This window comes from Trematomus bernacchii, unplaced genomic scaffold, assembly GCF_902827165.1.
Source record: "Trematomus bernacchii unplaced genomic scaffold, fTreBer1.1, whole genome shotgun sequence".
NCBI lineage: Eukaryota > Metazoa > Chordata > Actinopteri > Perciformes > Nototheniidae > Trematomus > Trematomus bernacchii.
The window spans coordinates 3,499,553-3,513,168 of record NW_022987869.1 but is presented as its reverse complement, the minus strand read 5'-3'; the positions used below and the strand labels follow the sequence as shown (position 1 = coordinate 3,513,168).

At 41.7% G+C, this 13,616-nt stretch overlaps 1 protein-coding gene across 1 annotated transcript; it reads left to right on the top strand.

The window, feature by feature from the left end:
* Positions 1–708: 708 nt before the first annotated feature.
* LOC117469199 (membrane primary amine oxidase-like) lies at positions 709–8,750 on the top strand. Its single transcript, XM_034113579.1, has 5 exons — positions 709–2,281; positions 2,412–2,530; positions 4,367–4,533; positions 6,356–6,488; positions 7,075–8,750. Exons 1-5 carry the CDS (start codon positions 709–711, stop codon positions 7,357–7,359), a joined length of 2,277 nt encoding a protein of 758 aa, XP_033969470.1. The 3' UTR covers positions 7,360–8,750.
* Positions 8,751–13,616: the final 4,866 nt, after the last annotated feature.

Sequence of the window (13,616 nt, the reverse complement as noted above, 5' to 3'; positions counted from 1 at the left end):
TGATAGTCATGTGAATGTACTGTATCAGTAAATGTTGGTCACTTTATTTATTTATCCTATCTGGGCCATCATTAAACACAAAAAACAGCTGAGGTTGGTGGAAACATCCTTAGCTGGCGTATTTGGTCATAAACAAAATAATTGCACATATTGAAATGTTTAACTCACAGTGGCGATGCAAAGGAACTAAATGTTGTGCCAGCCCATAAATTAGATGCAGGGTTATTAGTTTGGAAAACAAAACCATTTTTGACCTGATGGCTCAAGATGAATAGTCAGCGGGTCAATACAAGTTGTTAGGATTTAGACCTGTTAAAACTTAAAGTAAATCCGTCCTATCTTTAACAAAGGCAAAATGGCCCAAAGAATATTTAGATAGAAAATGCTACCCCCATGCAGCTGGTCCCCTTTCTTTGTCCGCTCCTGCCCTTGACACAACCTTAAATTCGCCACTGTACATGGTTAATGCGTTATCTTATCAAAGGTTCCATTGCTCTTATCAAAAGAAACACTTCTCAGGTTGCACCTTTCATGACACCCAAGGACACCGTACAATTTGTTTGAGGAGGGTCTTGAATGTGGTGATTGTGTGAAAAATAAAACCATAAAACCATAAAACAATAAATCCACTGGCCACCCCTTTACATAGGCTGCTTAAAAGCAACCATTTCCTCTCCTTGACTCAAACTGTTCTACAACTGCAGAGAAATGGTCTCTAAAACTATTTCCAATGTGCTAAAAGGCATTCTGGTTCTTGTAGTTGTTGCCTCATTGATAGGTAACTGTGTCTTGATATGGCTCAACACCCGACGGACTCCGAAGTGCCCTGCCCGACAGGTAAACCTAGGACAACCTGTGGTGCACGATGAGCGTAGCGCTGTCTTCGCTGACCTCTCAGTGGAAGAGTTTCATCAGGTGAGTGACTACATGACCAAGATCCCAGGGATGAGCATCTCAACTGACCCATTGTCGCCTCCTTCAGTTGACTACCTCTACATGATCGATCTCTCCCTGCCTAAAAAGCTGGATGTTTTAAACCATCTGGATAGTAACGGCCCAACACCGGCAAGAGAGGCAACCGCTGTGGTTTTTCATGGCATGAACAACAACATAAGTGAATATTTGGTGGGCCCGCTCCCCAACCCAACCTACCACTACGATGTTACCTTGGAAAGATATGGAAGGGAGATCCCTTTGACTGCACGCCCGGTAAATGCTGGGGAACACATTCTGATAATAAAGTTTCTGCAACATGTACTTAAACCAATCAGTACTCTACTGTTAGACAGTTTTGGTATAGACGCATCTGCAAACTCTGCTTACTACCCAAACATGCCCAGTGGAGTCAAGTCCGGTGACAGACAGACCTGGTATTCCCTTTGTCGAAATGAAGAGGGCTTCTTCATCCACCCTGTAGGTTTTGAGATATTGTGCAACCACCAAAGCACTGATAACATGTCCTGGCTTGTGATTAAGGTGCTGTATAATGGTCAGTACTTCGACAGCATATTGGATCTGAAGAAGCAATACGAGGCAGGAACTGTTCCGAAAATCATCTACAAAGCTGTGCCGAATTACGCCTCGCTCAAACCCAGGAACAAACCCACGGGCGTTGGGCCCCAGCAGTTTTACGCCCAAGGAGAGCGATTCAGTATTAAGAATAACCACATCGTATACCTTGACTGGAGCTTTGCCTTTGGTCTGAGCCCTCTACGAGGCATGAGAGTTTTTGATATCCGTTTTAGAGGAGAGAGGATCATCTATGAGCTAAGCGTTCAGGAGGCCATGTCAGTTTATGGGTCTGTCACCCCAAATCTCATGCTCACGAAGTACCTCGACGGCAGCTTGGGCATTGGTCGGTGTGCCTATGAGTTGGTCAGGGGGGTCGACTGCCCTTATTCAGCCACCTTCATAGACACATTCCACTTGTTGGACACTGGTGTACCACGAAGACTCAGAAATTCAATCTGCGTCTTTGAGCATGACATGGGCCGTCCTCTGCGGAGGCACTTCTCTGAGATTGTCTTCAACAGTTACGGAGGGCTGGCAAACAGCGCGTTAGTGTTTAGGACCATCACAGCTATCGGAAACTATGACTACATGTGGGACTTCATCTTCTACCAGAGCGGGTCAGTGGAGGCCAAGGTCCACGCCACCGGCTACATCGCCTCTTCATTCGCGTTGAAGGACAACTTTCCGTTTGGTCACCAAGTGGCCGAAAATGTCACAGGAAATATCCACACCCATTTTATCAACTTCAAAGTGGACATTGATGTTTTAGGTGAGTGTAATAGGATTTTTTTTAGGAACTTGAGTATGTCAGAATGCAATTAAAAAAACTATAAACAAGCATCATTGGAGAAAGTCAAATGAAAATAAGGTGTAGTCAATGGAATGTGTCTCTTCTCCAGGAGTGGAGAATGTATTCCAGACCAAGGACATGGAGTTTGTGAATGTCTCAATGCCCTGGATGCCTGAACGCTATACCATGATCCCTAAGGTGGTGGAGAAGCAGCTTCAAACAGAGCAGGTATTTAACCCTTGTGTTGTCTTCCTATCAACTTTTGTCCTCCCGGTTGGATTATTTATAAAGCATATAGTATAAATAATCACCCAAATCTATGTTACACCCTTTAAGGCAACTTTATTCCTAATTATTACAAAAAGTTGTACTCTTGTTTTGGGAATGTATGGTCATTAGAACTAATTTACACAAAATCAAACCTAATTTCTGAGTTTAAAAAGGAAACATTTTTGAATTATTCTGCAAAATTGACCCCAGAAGACCACAGATGCTATACATTTGAATAAAATCCCAAAACCTAATGAAAGTGATCATAATTATTTTCTCTTGGAAAAACGTGGTGTACAAGCAAATCTGTTATTTTTCTGGAACTAACATAAAATAAACATTTTATCCTGACACAAAACATTTGGGAAGGGGTCAAATTTGACCCAAGGACACAGGAAGGTTAACATTGTTACATTGACAGAAAGCCAATACGGTTAACCAGCAGAATAATTTAAACCACATTCATTCTGCTTGAAACAGGTTCCTTCTGCTAAGATTCATGTATTTAATTGCCCTCACATAGCAGGTATAGCAAAGTGGAAACATGTTATATTTAGAGAATTCTTAAAGGTCCCATGTCATGGCCATTTCTACTGATCATAATTCCATTGTTGAGGTATACTAGAATAGATTTATATTGTGCAATTTTCCAAACTCACATTGGTTTCTCATACAGCATCTCTGTATAGTATGTGTATTCACTCTCTGTCCTACACGGCTTGTTGGAGCTCCTGCCCCCCCCCCTCCCTGAGCCCACTGTGCTCTGATTGGTCAGCTCGCCCACTCTGTTCTGATGAGTCCACCACCGTTACAGCGGAACATCAGTGATTATGTGTTACAATGGCGTTAGCAACCAGAAAATGACACCAGTAAGGACAAACAGATGAGAATGCTGCGTGGGGTCTGGGTGCCGTGTTGGCGGGACGTTGCGCGGCTCTCTGCTGCTAGGAGCGGACAGTGTGAGCTGGGTTCATTTCCTGCTTGCTGCGTGGGATCTGCGAGACAGAAAGACATCGCGAATGGACGCGGGAAGGAGGGGGTGCTGAGGGGCTCCACTAGTGGCGGCCGATTGATCGGAGCATCCCTAACTTACATGATGCAGAATTTAACAAACAAATTTAAATAATTGGTTTAAACAGCATAATAATAAGGACGATCGTCCGTTCTGTGATTCTCCAGAACACACATGGCCAGTCCGCCCCTGTGTAGCATGTTATTTCGATGAGAGATGAGCAGATCGCCACTGGGTTTTCAACTAAAGACACAGCCATGCAAAAACTGCGGTATTTGTACAGCTCCTTATGGGTACTGCAATTTGTGAAGTGCTTTCCTCTGTGGTCAAACGATCAGCACTGCACTACGGAGGAAAGCGGCAGAAAGTCGCCTGGAGTTAAAGAGAGCGGGGCTGTGTTGCGTGCATGGCTTTCTTCTGCAGGTAACGGGGAGACGCGCTCTGGTGGCGGTCTCGTTCAGGATCCGAAAATAAAATTTAAATATTTTGCACACTTATTCCACTTATTCCTAGTGTGCCACTGGTTACGGTGCCGCGTGCCACCATTGGCACGCGGCACCGTAACCATGCCATACCGTGCCAAGGGTTGGCGACCCCTGCCCTAGAGTAACAGATTCAGCCCAGATTAATATGTTAGCTGTTGATGTTCTTGCTTAATGATGATATAACATATGACGTTTCAAAAAAATGTAAAGACCATTGTTAGTCTGTTTTCTCAGTGACTTTGGTGTTCACTTCCAGCCAAAGTATCTTACATGTTTTATATATTTGGTTTCCCACAGGAGGCAGCTCTGCGTCAGGACACCAAGACTCCGCGCTACCTCCACATCTCCAGCAACAAGACCAACCGCTGGGGCCACCAGCGCTCCTACAGGCTGCAGGTGTTCAGTTACACAGGGGACCATCTCCCCGAGAGCCAGGCCGAGGAGAGGGCCATGTCCTGGGCCAGGTGAGGAACCAGTCTCCCTGAGGGAATGATAGACCTCAGGCCACAGCAGCTACACAACATAGCTCAGACCAGAAGTGATTCCTCTTCATTTTTACCCTTTTTGTTTTTTACAGAAATTAGTTCCGTTCTAGTTCCAGTGCTGGGGCTGGTTTGGTTCTCTGTTGGTTAAACTTACTTATGGCGCATTTCCACCGCAGGCCTCGCTCGACTTAGTACGGTTTTGTTAGGCCTTGTTAGGCCTTGTTAGGCCCAGCCACTTTAATGCTGCGCTTCCATTACAGTTTAGGAACTGGGGTAGTATCTATAGTAACGCAGTGTAGGCGGAGCTATGACGTCATCTTCAATGAGCACCCCCGAAAAACAACATCAGCCGTTAGCTGTTAGCACTCAAGCTCACAGCTCCTCATATCTGTTCAGAAACTAGACAAAAGTTAAACAAGTACAAACCACAGACTGTCTGTGTCATGGCGAGTACAGTCGCTGGTTTATTTATGTCTGTATAGGCCGTTGTTGTGAGTGTGGACGGTCGGCGCATATATTGCGTTAGCTTAGCCGATCTCCATTTAGACAACGCGCATTTTAAAAGGTTTTTCGCCTGCCGTCTGTCTGCAGACTTGTCAAAGCATTAATTCATGGTTTTTACTAACCGGTATCAGTATGTTGTTCCTTTGGCATCATTTTGAAACATGTATTACAATTAAATCACGGTCAAATATGTTCACCTTGTTGTAGTTGTAGCCCCCTTGCCAGCGATTCTCTCTCTAGTTTAGCAAACTCAGCCCGACTCAGCCCTGTTTGTTGGCCCCGATAGAACCACGATTTTGTCGGGCCAGAAAAAAGGTGAAAAAGTAGCCCCGGGCCGGAACTAGGCATAGTGGAAACGCAACCAAAAACGGGCCTGGCACGACACGGCACGCTTAAACCGCGCTCCGCGGCATGGTGGAAATGCGCCATTACAAACCATTAAAGAACCAGTTTGCTTTCCACAGACCAGAGCCCCAGATGAGCCACATCATGATGTCACAGCTTACAATGCTGCAAAGCCAGTGTGAATATTCCTCACAATAACAACAATGGCGGACTACATTGGAGCTGTGCTCATGTTGCTTTAAACTTTCGAAGCCAGATTTGATTAAAAGCTCGGCTTTTTGAGCTTTATACTCTCCAGGATGACGTTAGTATTCAGTGCAGTTCAGCGGCACTTGACAACCGCAGGAGTCGTACAGCGCTCTAGCTCCACCATTGCTAGTGTTTGGCAATATAATGCAGTGAATAAGGTATAATGTGAATTTAGGGTCGTAACAATATGGCATAGATGATTTTAGCCTAGGCCAATCAACCAGATCTAAATAAACAATAACAGGATTTAGGGCAGAAAATCCAAATTGTACTTGGGCAGGCATATTAATTATTCACCAAAAATGCTTTGAATGAGTAAGTACAACATTATAGGAAAGGATGTTTTAATTAAAAGTCTGGTGAAAAATAACATTTATGTCTTGTTAATGTTGCGCAATGTTTAGATATATGTGTGTGGTCATGTTCTAGACATTTTGCGATCCGGGCGATACTACTTCTTCAAAAACGTTTCTACTCTCAAAGATCTGCTGTAGCTCCGCCTCAGCCTCTGACGTATGCACTTCCTGATGGTCTAACTCTAGCAGATTGGTGGTTCTGAAGTTGAACCAGTTTTCAGGGACAAGATCCAGCAGCACTGCAGTGGAAACACAAAAAACTGGTTGGCAATCAGGCACCACCTCTGGAACCATCTGGGTGGAAAAGGAGTTTGTTCACCGGATCTCATTAATCTTTACCTCCCCAGGTATAAGGTGGCCATCACAAAGCAGAAGGACTCTGAGCAGAGCTGCGGCAGTCTGTACAACCAGCATGACATCTGGAATCCAGCTGTGGACTTCAGCAAGTACATTGAAGACAACGAAAGCATCGAAAACCAGGCGAGTGTTTGGGGTGGGCTAGGGCTGTGCAATTAATCGTATTTTAATCGCAATTACGATTTTGGCCTGCCACAATTACGAAAACAACATAATCGAAAAAAACGATTATTTTGCTTTGCTAGGTTGTGACAGTGCACTGCAACATATTTGATCACATTTATTTGTATTTATCATATTTATATATGTTTAGTAGCTTGTTGAAGTGCGCTCCAAAATATTTGTTGATCTTGTTTATTGGTATTTATTATTTTGATATTATTTATTTAAATGTAGATATAAATGTATCATTTATTTATTTTTGTATTGGTTTTTCAGTTGAATTATACGTTCAGGGAAATCAACAGTTACAAAGATACTGTTCAAATTATTATTTGTATTTGTTTAAAAGTTCAATAAATGGATGTTTTCAAAGTCAATGAATAATCGTATTTAATAATCGTGATATCAATTATTGACCAAAATAATCGTGATTATGATTTTTGCCATAATCGCACAGCCCTAGGGTGGGCTTCTCATTTAAAAACCTTCCTCACATTTAAAAATAATGTCCTTGCCTAATCCAACCTCTTTTTTTCATTTTCCCTAGGACCTGGTTGCCTGGGTGACCACCGGCTTCCTTCACATCCCTCACGCCGAGGACATCCCCAACACGGTAACCGTAGGAAACGGGGGCGGGGTCCTGCTGCGGCCCCACAACTACTTTGACGAGGACCCGTCCATCCACTCCGTTGATTCGGTGTACCTGGCCCCGGGCAGCGAGGACAGCTGTGACAGCAACAAGATGGCCTGCCTTGCTCAAGAGACCTGCAGCCCCGTCCTGGAACCCTTCACCTACCACGGCTTTAAAGTAGAGGCGGGAGGGAAGAATTAACATGTGATTCTTCCTTTGTTTTGGTGCTGTCTCTTTGATCATCATTTTGTTTTTGGAAAATTACGTCATAATAATGTTGATTAATACATTTGTAATTATATTTCAACATACACTTAAGTAAGTATGATGATGGTGTATATATTTGTGTGGCTCTATGGATTGCAATGACAGGTTGTAAATAGAGTGGTGCAGTGAGGACGTATTTCAGGCCGACCCAGAAGCGAGCATAGCAAGGGCTCCCTCGATTAAAAGCAATGGGGACTTTCCAATGGATTTTGGATTATTGCTCTGTGGCAATCATACATTTATGATACTTACACGTTTTGTTCAGCAGGATAATCTCAACACATTAACACACATTTTATAATAGTTGAAGCATAAATGTTAGAAGTAGAAGGCTAACATTAGGCTATAAATTAAATATTTGTTTACGGTTGCATGACTTCAGGTCACAACCGCTAAGCTAAAGGCGGCTAATGTTCGTCACGATGACGTTTAGTTGTCTCATTTAGACATTTGTTAGCTTTCGCTGTTTTCGAGTAAAACCCTCTACATCAAATCTAACTTTAACCTATGTTATAAATAGTCAATTACTTGATGTAAGTAACTTCTTGGAGAAATGTTCTGGGCCAATCCTTGTATTGATAACACTTTTTTTTTGTATTTCCTTTCTTGTAAAGGAGTGGAATTGAGTGTCCAGAAGTCTCTGCTTCTCTAAAAATAAGTAAATTATTGACAGTTTGTGAAATACAACCAGGAGCTGCTTCCCTGTGAGGCCACTGATGAATTCCGTTTTTTATTGGTTCATTTTACACCCATTTACAGACGATATTTTACGAATGATATGAGCACAGGAAATTATTATTGAATTGATGTACGTTGCAGATTCCAATACGATACAAAATACAAAATATAATTTCTTACTTAAAGTGGACCTATCATGCTATATTTGAATAATATATTGTAGGGCCATAAGGTATATTTATACGTTTTCTTTTTCAAAATACCAAACAGATCATGCATTTTAGCCATGCCTCATTTCGCTCTATTTTGCTGTCCTCCACCCTGTCTTTGCATGCGCCGCAGCTGAGCGAGAGCGCGTTTGTTTTGGATTAGGTAAGCCAGCTAACTCAAACATATCCAGGGTATGTTGAACTGGATTCGTATTACAGGCCTCTGATCTAGGGTTAATCTGTTGCCTTTGTTGTGCTCTCTTTGTATCTCCCGTTGCCCATTGTATCCTCCTGGAAAACAGCCACCACAGGAAGTGTTAACTGGGCGCTGTTTCTGTTGATTGTTGCAAAGTGACGGCAACCATGCACGTACACAGGCACGAACACACACACACACACACACACACACACACACACACACACACACACACACACACACACACACACACACACACAAAAAAAACAACAAAACAACAATGACAAAGACAGCTATAGCTACAGGTATGTCCATCCATATGTCCATCCTAAACTATTCATAGTCGTTTTACCTGTTTGTATAATTTCCCTTCCTTATGACAGCCATTTTCTGCGATTTTAAGTCATGCTTACCTGGAATTGCAATAATGGTTGCTTAGTATATTCAGCATGTTTTATGTGTCCTGAAATATATGAATAGACTGCTTTACATTTGGTAATAAAATCATAATCAATTGTGGATGCATCTCACTGACTTCTGTATCCCCTGACCTTTCGTACTTTTGCTACAGATATTTAAAATCCCTTGATGGCTCCATTAATGCCACCAAAAGGTACAAATTTCCACGCATAGCCGACCCGGGAGCAGGCCATTTTTTGGTTTCGATATATAAGCTTCACCAGTAGAGGATAGAGTGCCGTGCATTTGCTACAGATATTCAGGCTCCCTTGAAGATACATTTTAAAACCTCTGTTGGTCCTTTGACTTTTTTAGTTTTCTATTGGTTTCTCTAATGTTTTCAGTGTAATTTCAAGTAAGAAACCGGATAATGCTAAAATACTGTTTCCTACTGGCACCCTAATGTACGTACAGTGAAATAAATAGACATTTTAGAATAAAAGAGCAACACATTAAAGTGTTTTAGTTAACTGGGTACTTTGGTGATAGTATCCTTATATTACCTTAGATGTAATAGGTGTACAGCCATCTGACATACAAAACACAATGCAGGCAGGGACAAAGGAAACCATGTGTTTTCTCTGTCCTCATAACACGGACAAACATGGACGTGAGAGTCCAAACTCTATCCGAAGGGGGGGGGTTCCACTCCAGATGGAAAAGAGCCTAGACAATTTATACTTTCTGCATCTGCGTGTCAACCCAATATGTGTGCATTCAACAGCGAACTGCAGCCACACCTAATATTATGATTATGCCTTCCATATTGCATGATTTGGAATAAGTCCAAAAGTGAGTCACAGTATATTATATTAACAGATGTGGCTGGATCAAACATCTAATATTGGATGTTTATAATACATTTTATTTGTATTTTATTACGTTAGTTGCAACACAAAATCACAACACTCACAATACAGCTAGAGAGTTAAAGAGCCACCGTAATAAGAATAATTATATTTTCTCCCTAATATTTTCAGATTACATAAAACAGTATGTAACAGTGTTTTCTGACATGTGTTGAAGATTTGTTATGAGAACGGATCCAGTTCGGCTCCCAAGGGCCCCCTCCTTGCTGACAGGTTCCAGATGTGCTGAAGCTGTTAAACTCCTGTCGAAAGTCTTCACTGTGCAAATCTGGGTTTTCTGCTTGGACTGGTACTGGTGTGAGAAATGGTGTGGGGTCATTTAGCTGCTATTTCACAGTATGCTGCTTTAAGTGAAGTACGTCTCTCTGTTAAACCCAAATACCTTCTGATGGCGGTCATTTAAGTAACTGAATGTTTTGTAACCCCCATTCACAAACAATTGGCTTTTTGTTTGTCTTCATGCTGTTTTGGGGAGTAGCAAAATGTGACATTGACCTGTAATTTGGGGATTTTGAGGGGATATCAAATACATTATTAACAGATTTCCTCAGGAATAATAAAAATAAATTGCTAAAAGACACTATGGAAAGGATAGAGCAGGTAGATAGTATTGTGTATTGGAATTGTGTACCAAGAATTGAACAGAAAGTGTATGAAACTATGACCAGATGTATTGTTTTGTGATAAATAAATGCACACATTTTCTTTTCTGGATAACGTGTAGTGTGGCTGCTTCCAGTGAGGAGTGGCTTGTAGTTTTACTAGCTGCTGTTTCAAAAATGGTGTATAACACGGATCATAAAACAAAAGCATGGGCTGCAGTACTACAAAGCTTTATGTCATTGTCCAGTGTCGGTACAAGTATTCTGCAACGAGGATCTTCAACTGCATTTTGTCTTTTTATCACACATACGAGGTGAAGCTCGGGGGTAAATGGGCGTCTACCAATCCGTGTGTCAGTGGTTCGATCCCCTGCAGTCCACATGTCAAGTGTTCTTGGGCAAGACATTTAATCCTAACTGCTTCTGTATTCATGTAGTCAAGTGGCTCCCAACCTTTTTTTTCTCGTATACCCCTTGAGCTGGTCTCCATTCTATAAGTACCCCCTCACCCATCTGTGATGATAAGCCTACATTTTTTCTTGTATTAATCCCTTTGTAATGGTATTTAAAGGTCCCATGTCATGGCCATTTCTACTGATCATAATTCCATTGTTGAGGTATACTAAAATAGATTTATATTGTGCAATTTTCCAACATCGCATTGGTTTCTCATACAGCATCTCTGAATAGTATGTGTATTCACGCTCTGTGCTACACGGCTTGTTGGAGCTCCTGCCCCCCCCTCCCTATGAGCCCAGTGGCCGTCTGCGAGACAGCGAGACACAGCAAAACCCAGCCCGAACACACACACCCGCAGCCTGGCTGGGAGTTTGTGTGTGTGCTCACACACCGACTCACAGCCTCGCCGCGTCCCGCCATCTCAGGGAGGAGAAATCGGTGGAGCTGCAGCTGAGAAAAGATTGAGTGTGTGTGTGTGAGGAAGTCCGCGGATTGGTCCAAATGTAACGGCTCTGCGGACGTAACGTAACGGCTCCACGGATTGGTCCATTTGGACCAATGGGTCCATTTGGGTATGGGCACGTCACTGTACCCAGGAAGAAAAAAGAAATCTCCAACGAGGCGTTCTGGGGCAGCATAGACAGGTCTTTTCTGTGTTAGAGTTTTACTCCCTACAGGGTGTACTTTGAGGGTTTGTGACTCTGCAGACCGTTTACATGCAGAAAAACCTTCATAACACACAAGGGGACGGGTAATAACCGGAAACGCATGACATGGGACCTTTAAGCCTACTGCTCCTTAGATGAAAATCACTTTTATAACTCACGCTTAATACAAATGCATTTAAACTTGACATTTACACTTATTGTCATTAAAAAAAATAATATCAAGACTCACTTCTAGAAGCTTTAACATATTTTATTTAGTCACTAGAGCTTGCTTCTCTTGCACTTCTCTATGCAGGCTGCCGCAGTGTGAACGTGAACTACTTGAGGAAGTACAGTCTCTGCTGGGCGTTCTTTACATGGCAATAAGTGTTTACAGACCATGTGAGGCCTGCTGGGATGTGTACTCCCAGGAATGTGAAGCCAACCACTGTCAATGTTAATAATGGAACTATATTAGGCTCATATTATCACGGTGTTACTCTGACACCAGCAGGAAAGGGACTCAACTGCATAACCCAGACAAAAAGGTTTCAGAAACAGTCTTTACTTAAATGAAAGCAAACTTGTTTTCAGTGGTGTAAAGTAACTGTACTTAAGTACATTTTTTGTTACTTTGTACTACTACCCCACTACAGTTCAGAGGTAAATATTGTACTTTTACTCCACTACATTTGTGTAGTACCTTTAGTTACTTTGCAGATATAGATTAATGATAAAAAGTATGATCCAAATTTGAATAAGACTTTAGTTGTACTGTATCTGGATTAAATTCACATTATACCAAGCAGTAAATTAAATAATTAAAACGAGTTCCACCTTTACCAGCTTTGATAAACACATCAATCGAATGAGCCAATTTGCATAATGAGTACTTGTATCTGAATGCCAATACTTTTGTACTTTTACTTGAGTTTCATTTTGAATGCAGGACTTTTCCTTGTTACAGAGTATTCCTACACTTTGGTATTTCTATTTTTACTAAAGTCCAAAATGTGAGTACTTCTCCCATCTCTGCTTGTTTTACACAGTCACTGCCAGAAAATCAGACAGAACAAAGTAACAAAACAAACACTTGACTAACAAAGAAGTAAAGCTCAAAATACCACTACCCCGTTCACTCTCAGCTGAACGAGGCTCCTTCTTAAGGTGGAGGGTGTAAATACACTGAAAAAACTGAAACGTTGAATTTAATTAAATGTATTATGTCAACAAATTTCACATAACTGTATTAGGTTAGTAGAAAGCAATAATATTAACCTCTTAAGCACGGCGGTCCCCCCATTGGACCCCTCCCACTGTTTTTTTTTTAGACAATGTCTCAGGGCTTCTTAACATTTATGAAACTATTAATGTGTAGCACCAGATTAACGGGAAGAATCTCAGCTAACTGAAGATATGAACAATTTTTAGCTAAAAGAAACACAAGAGTAATACCAAGCCTCTGAATTAGCATTTTGCGAAAAAATGCTAACTAATGCTAACGGACTTTTGCACAGCACTCACTCTCAAAATGCCCTTATTACTTATCGTAACTGCACAAACAAGATATCCGATTAAAGCTGAGACTCCACAGATTCCATACATGTAGTGTCATCACTGTACGACCCCGAATTTGCGGAGCTTTCAGCCAGAAAAGAGAAAGTAAACAACAATCGGTTTCAAAAATATTACAATAATTACATCTTACCTTTTTTGATTTGTGATCAAAAGTTGTGTTCAACGGAATAAAAACGCCGCTCAAGGTTAATCCAATGTCTCTGTGTCACGTAGAATGTTTTACTGATAATCCATCATCATATTTATGGCAATAAACTGGGTATAAAGTTTTGCAGTCAAGGCTTGTACTTTCAGATATGCTTCGTTTGCTTCTCTATTACCTCCGCAATGGTAATGTTTACGTGGATTTGGGAACTGCCCATCGGATTCTATTGGATCTAATGGTTAAGAAAAAGGTGTAAATCACTCAAATTGACCAATGGGTTCCATAGATATGGTCCTGCGTAAAGTATACAGTATGAATGCCAGCGGCAGACCCATTACGCAGCAGACTC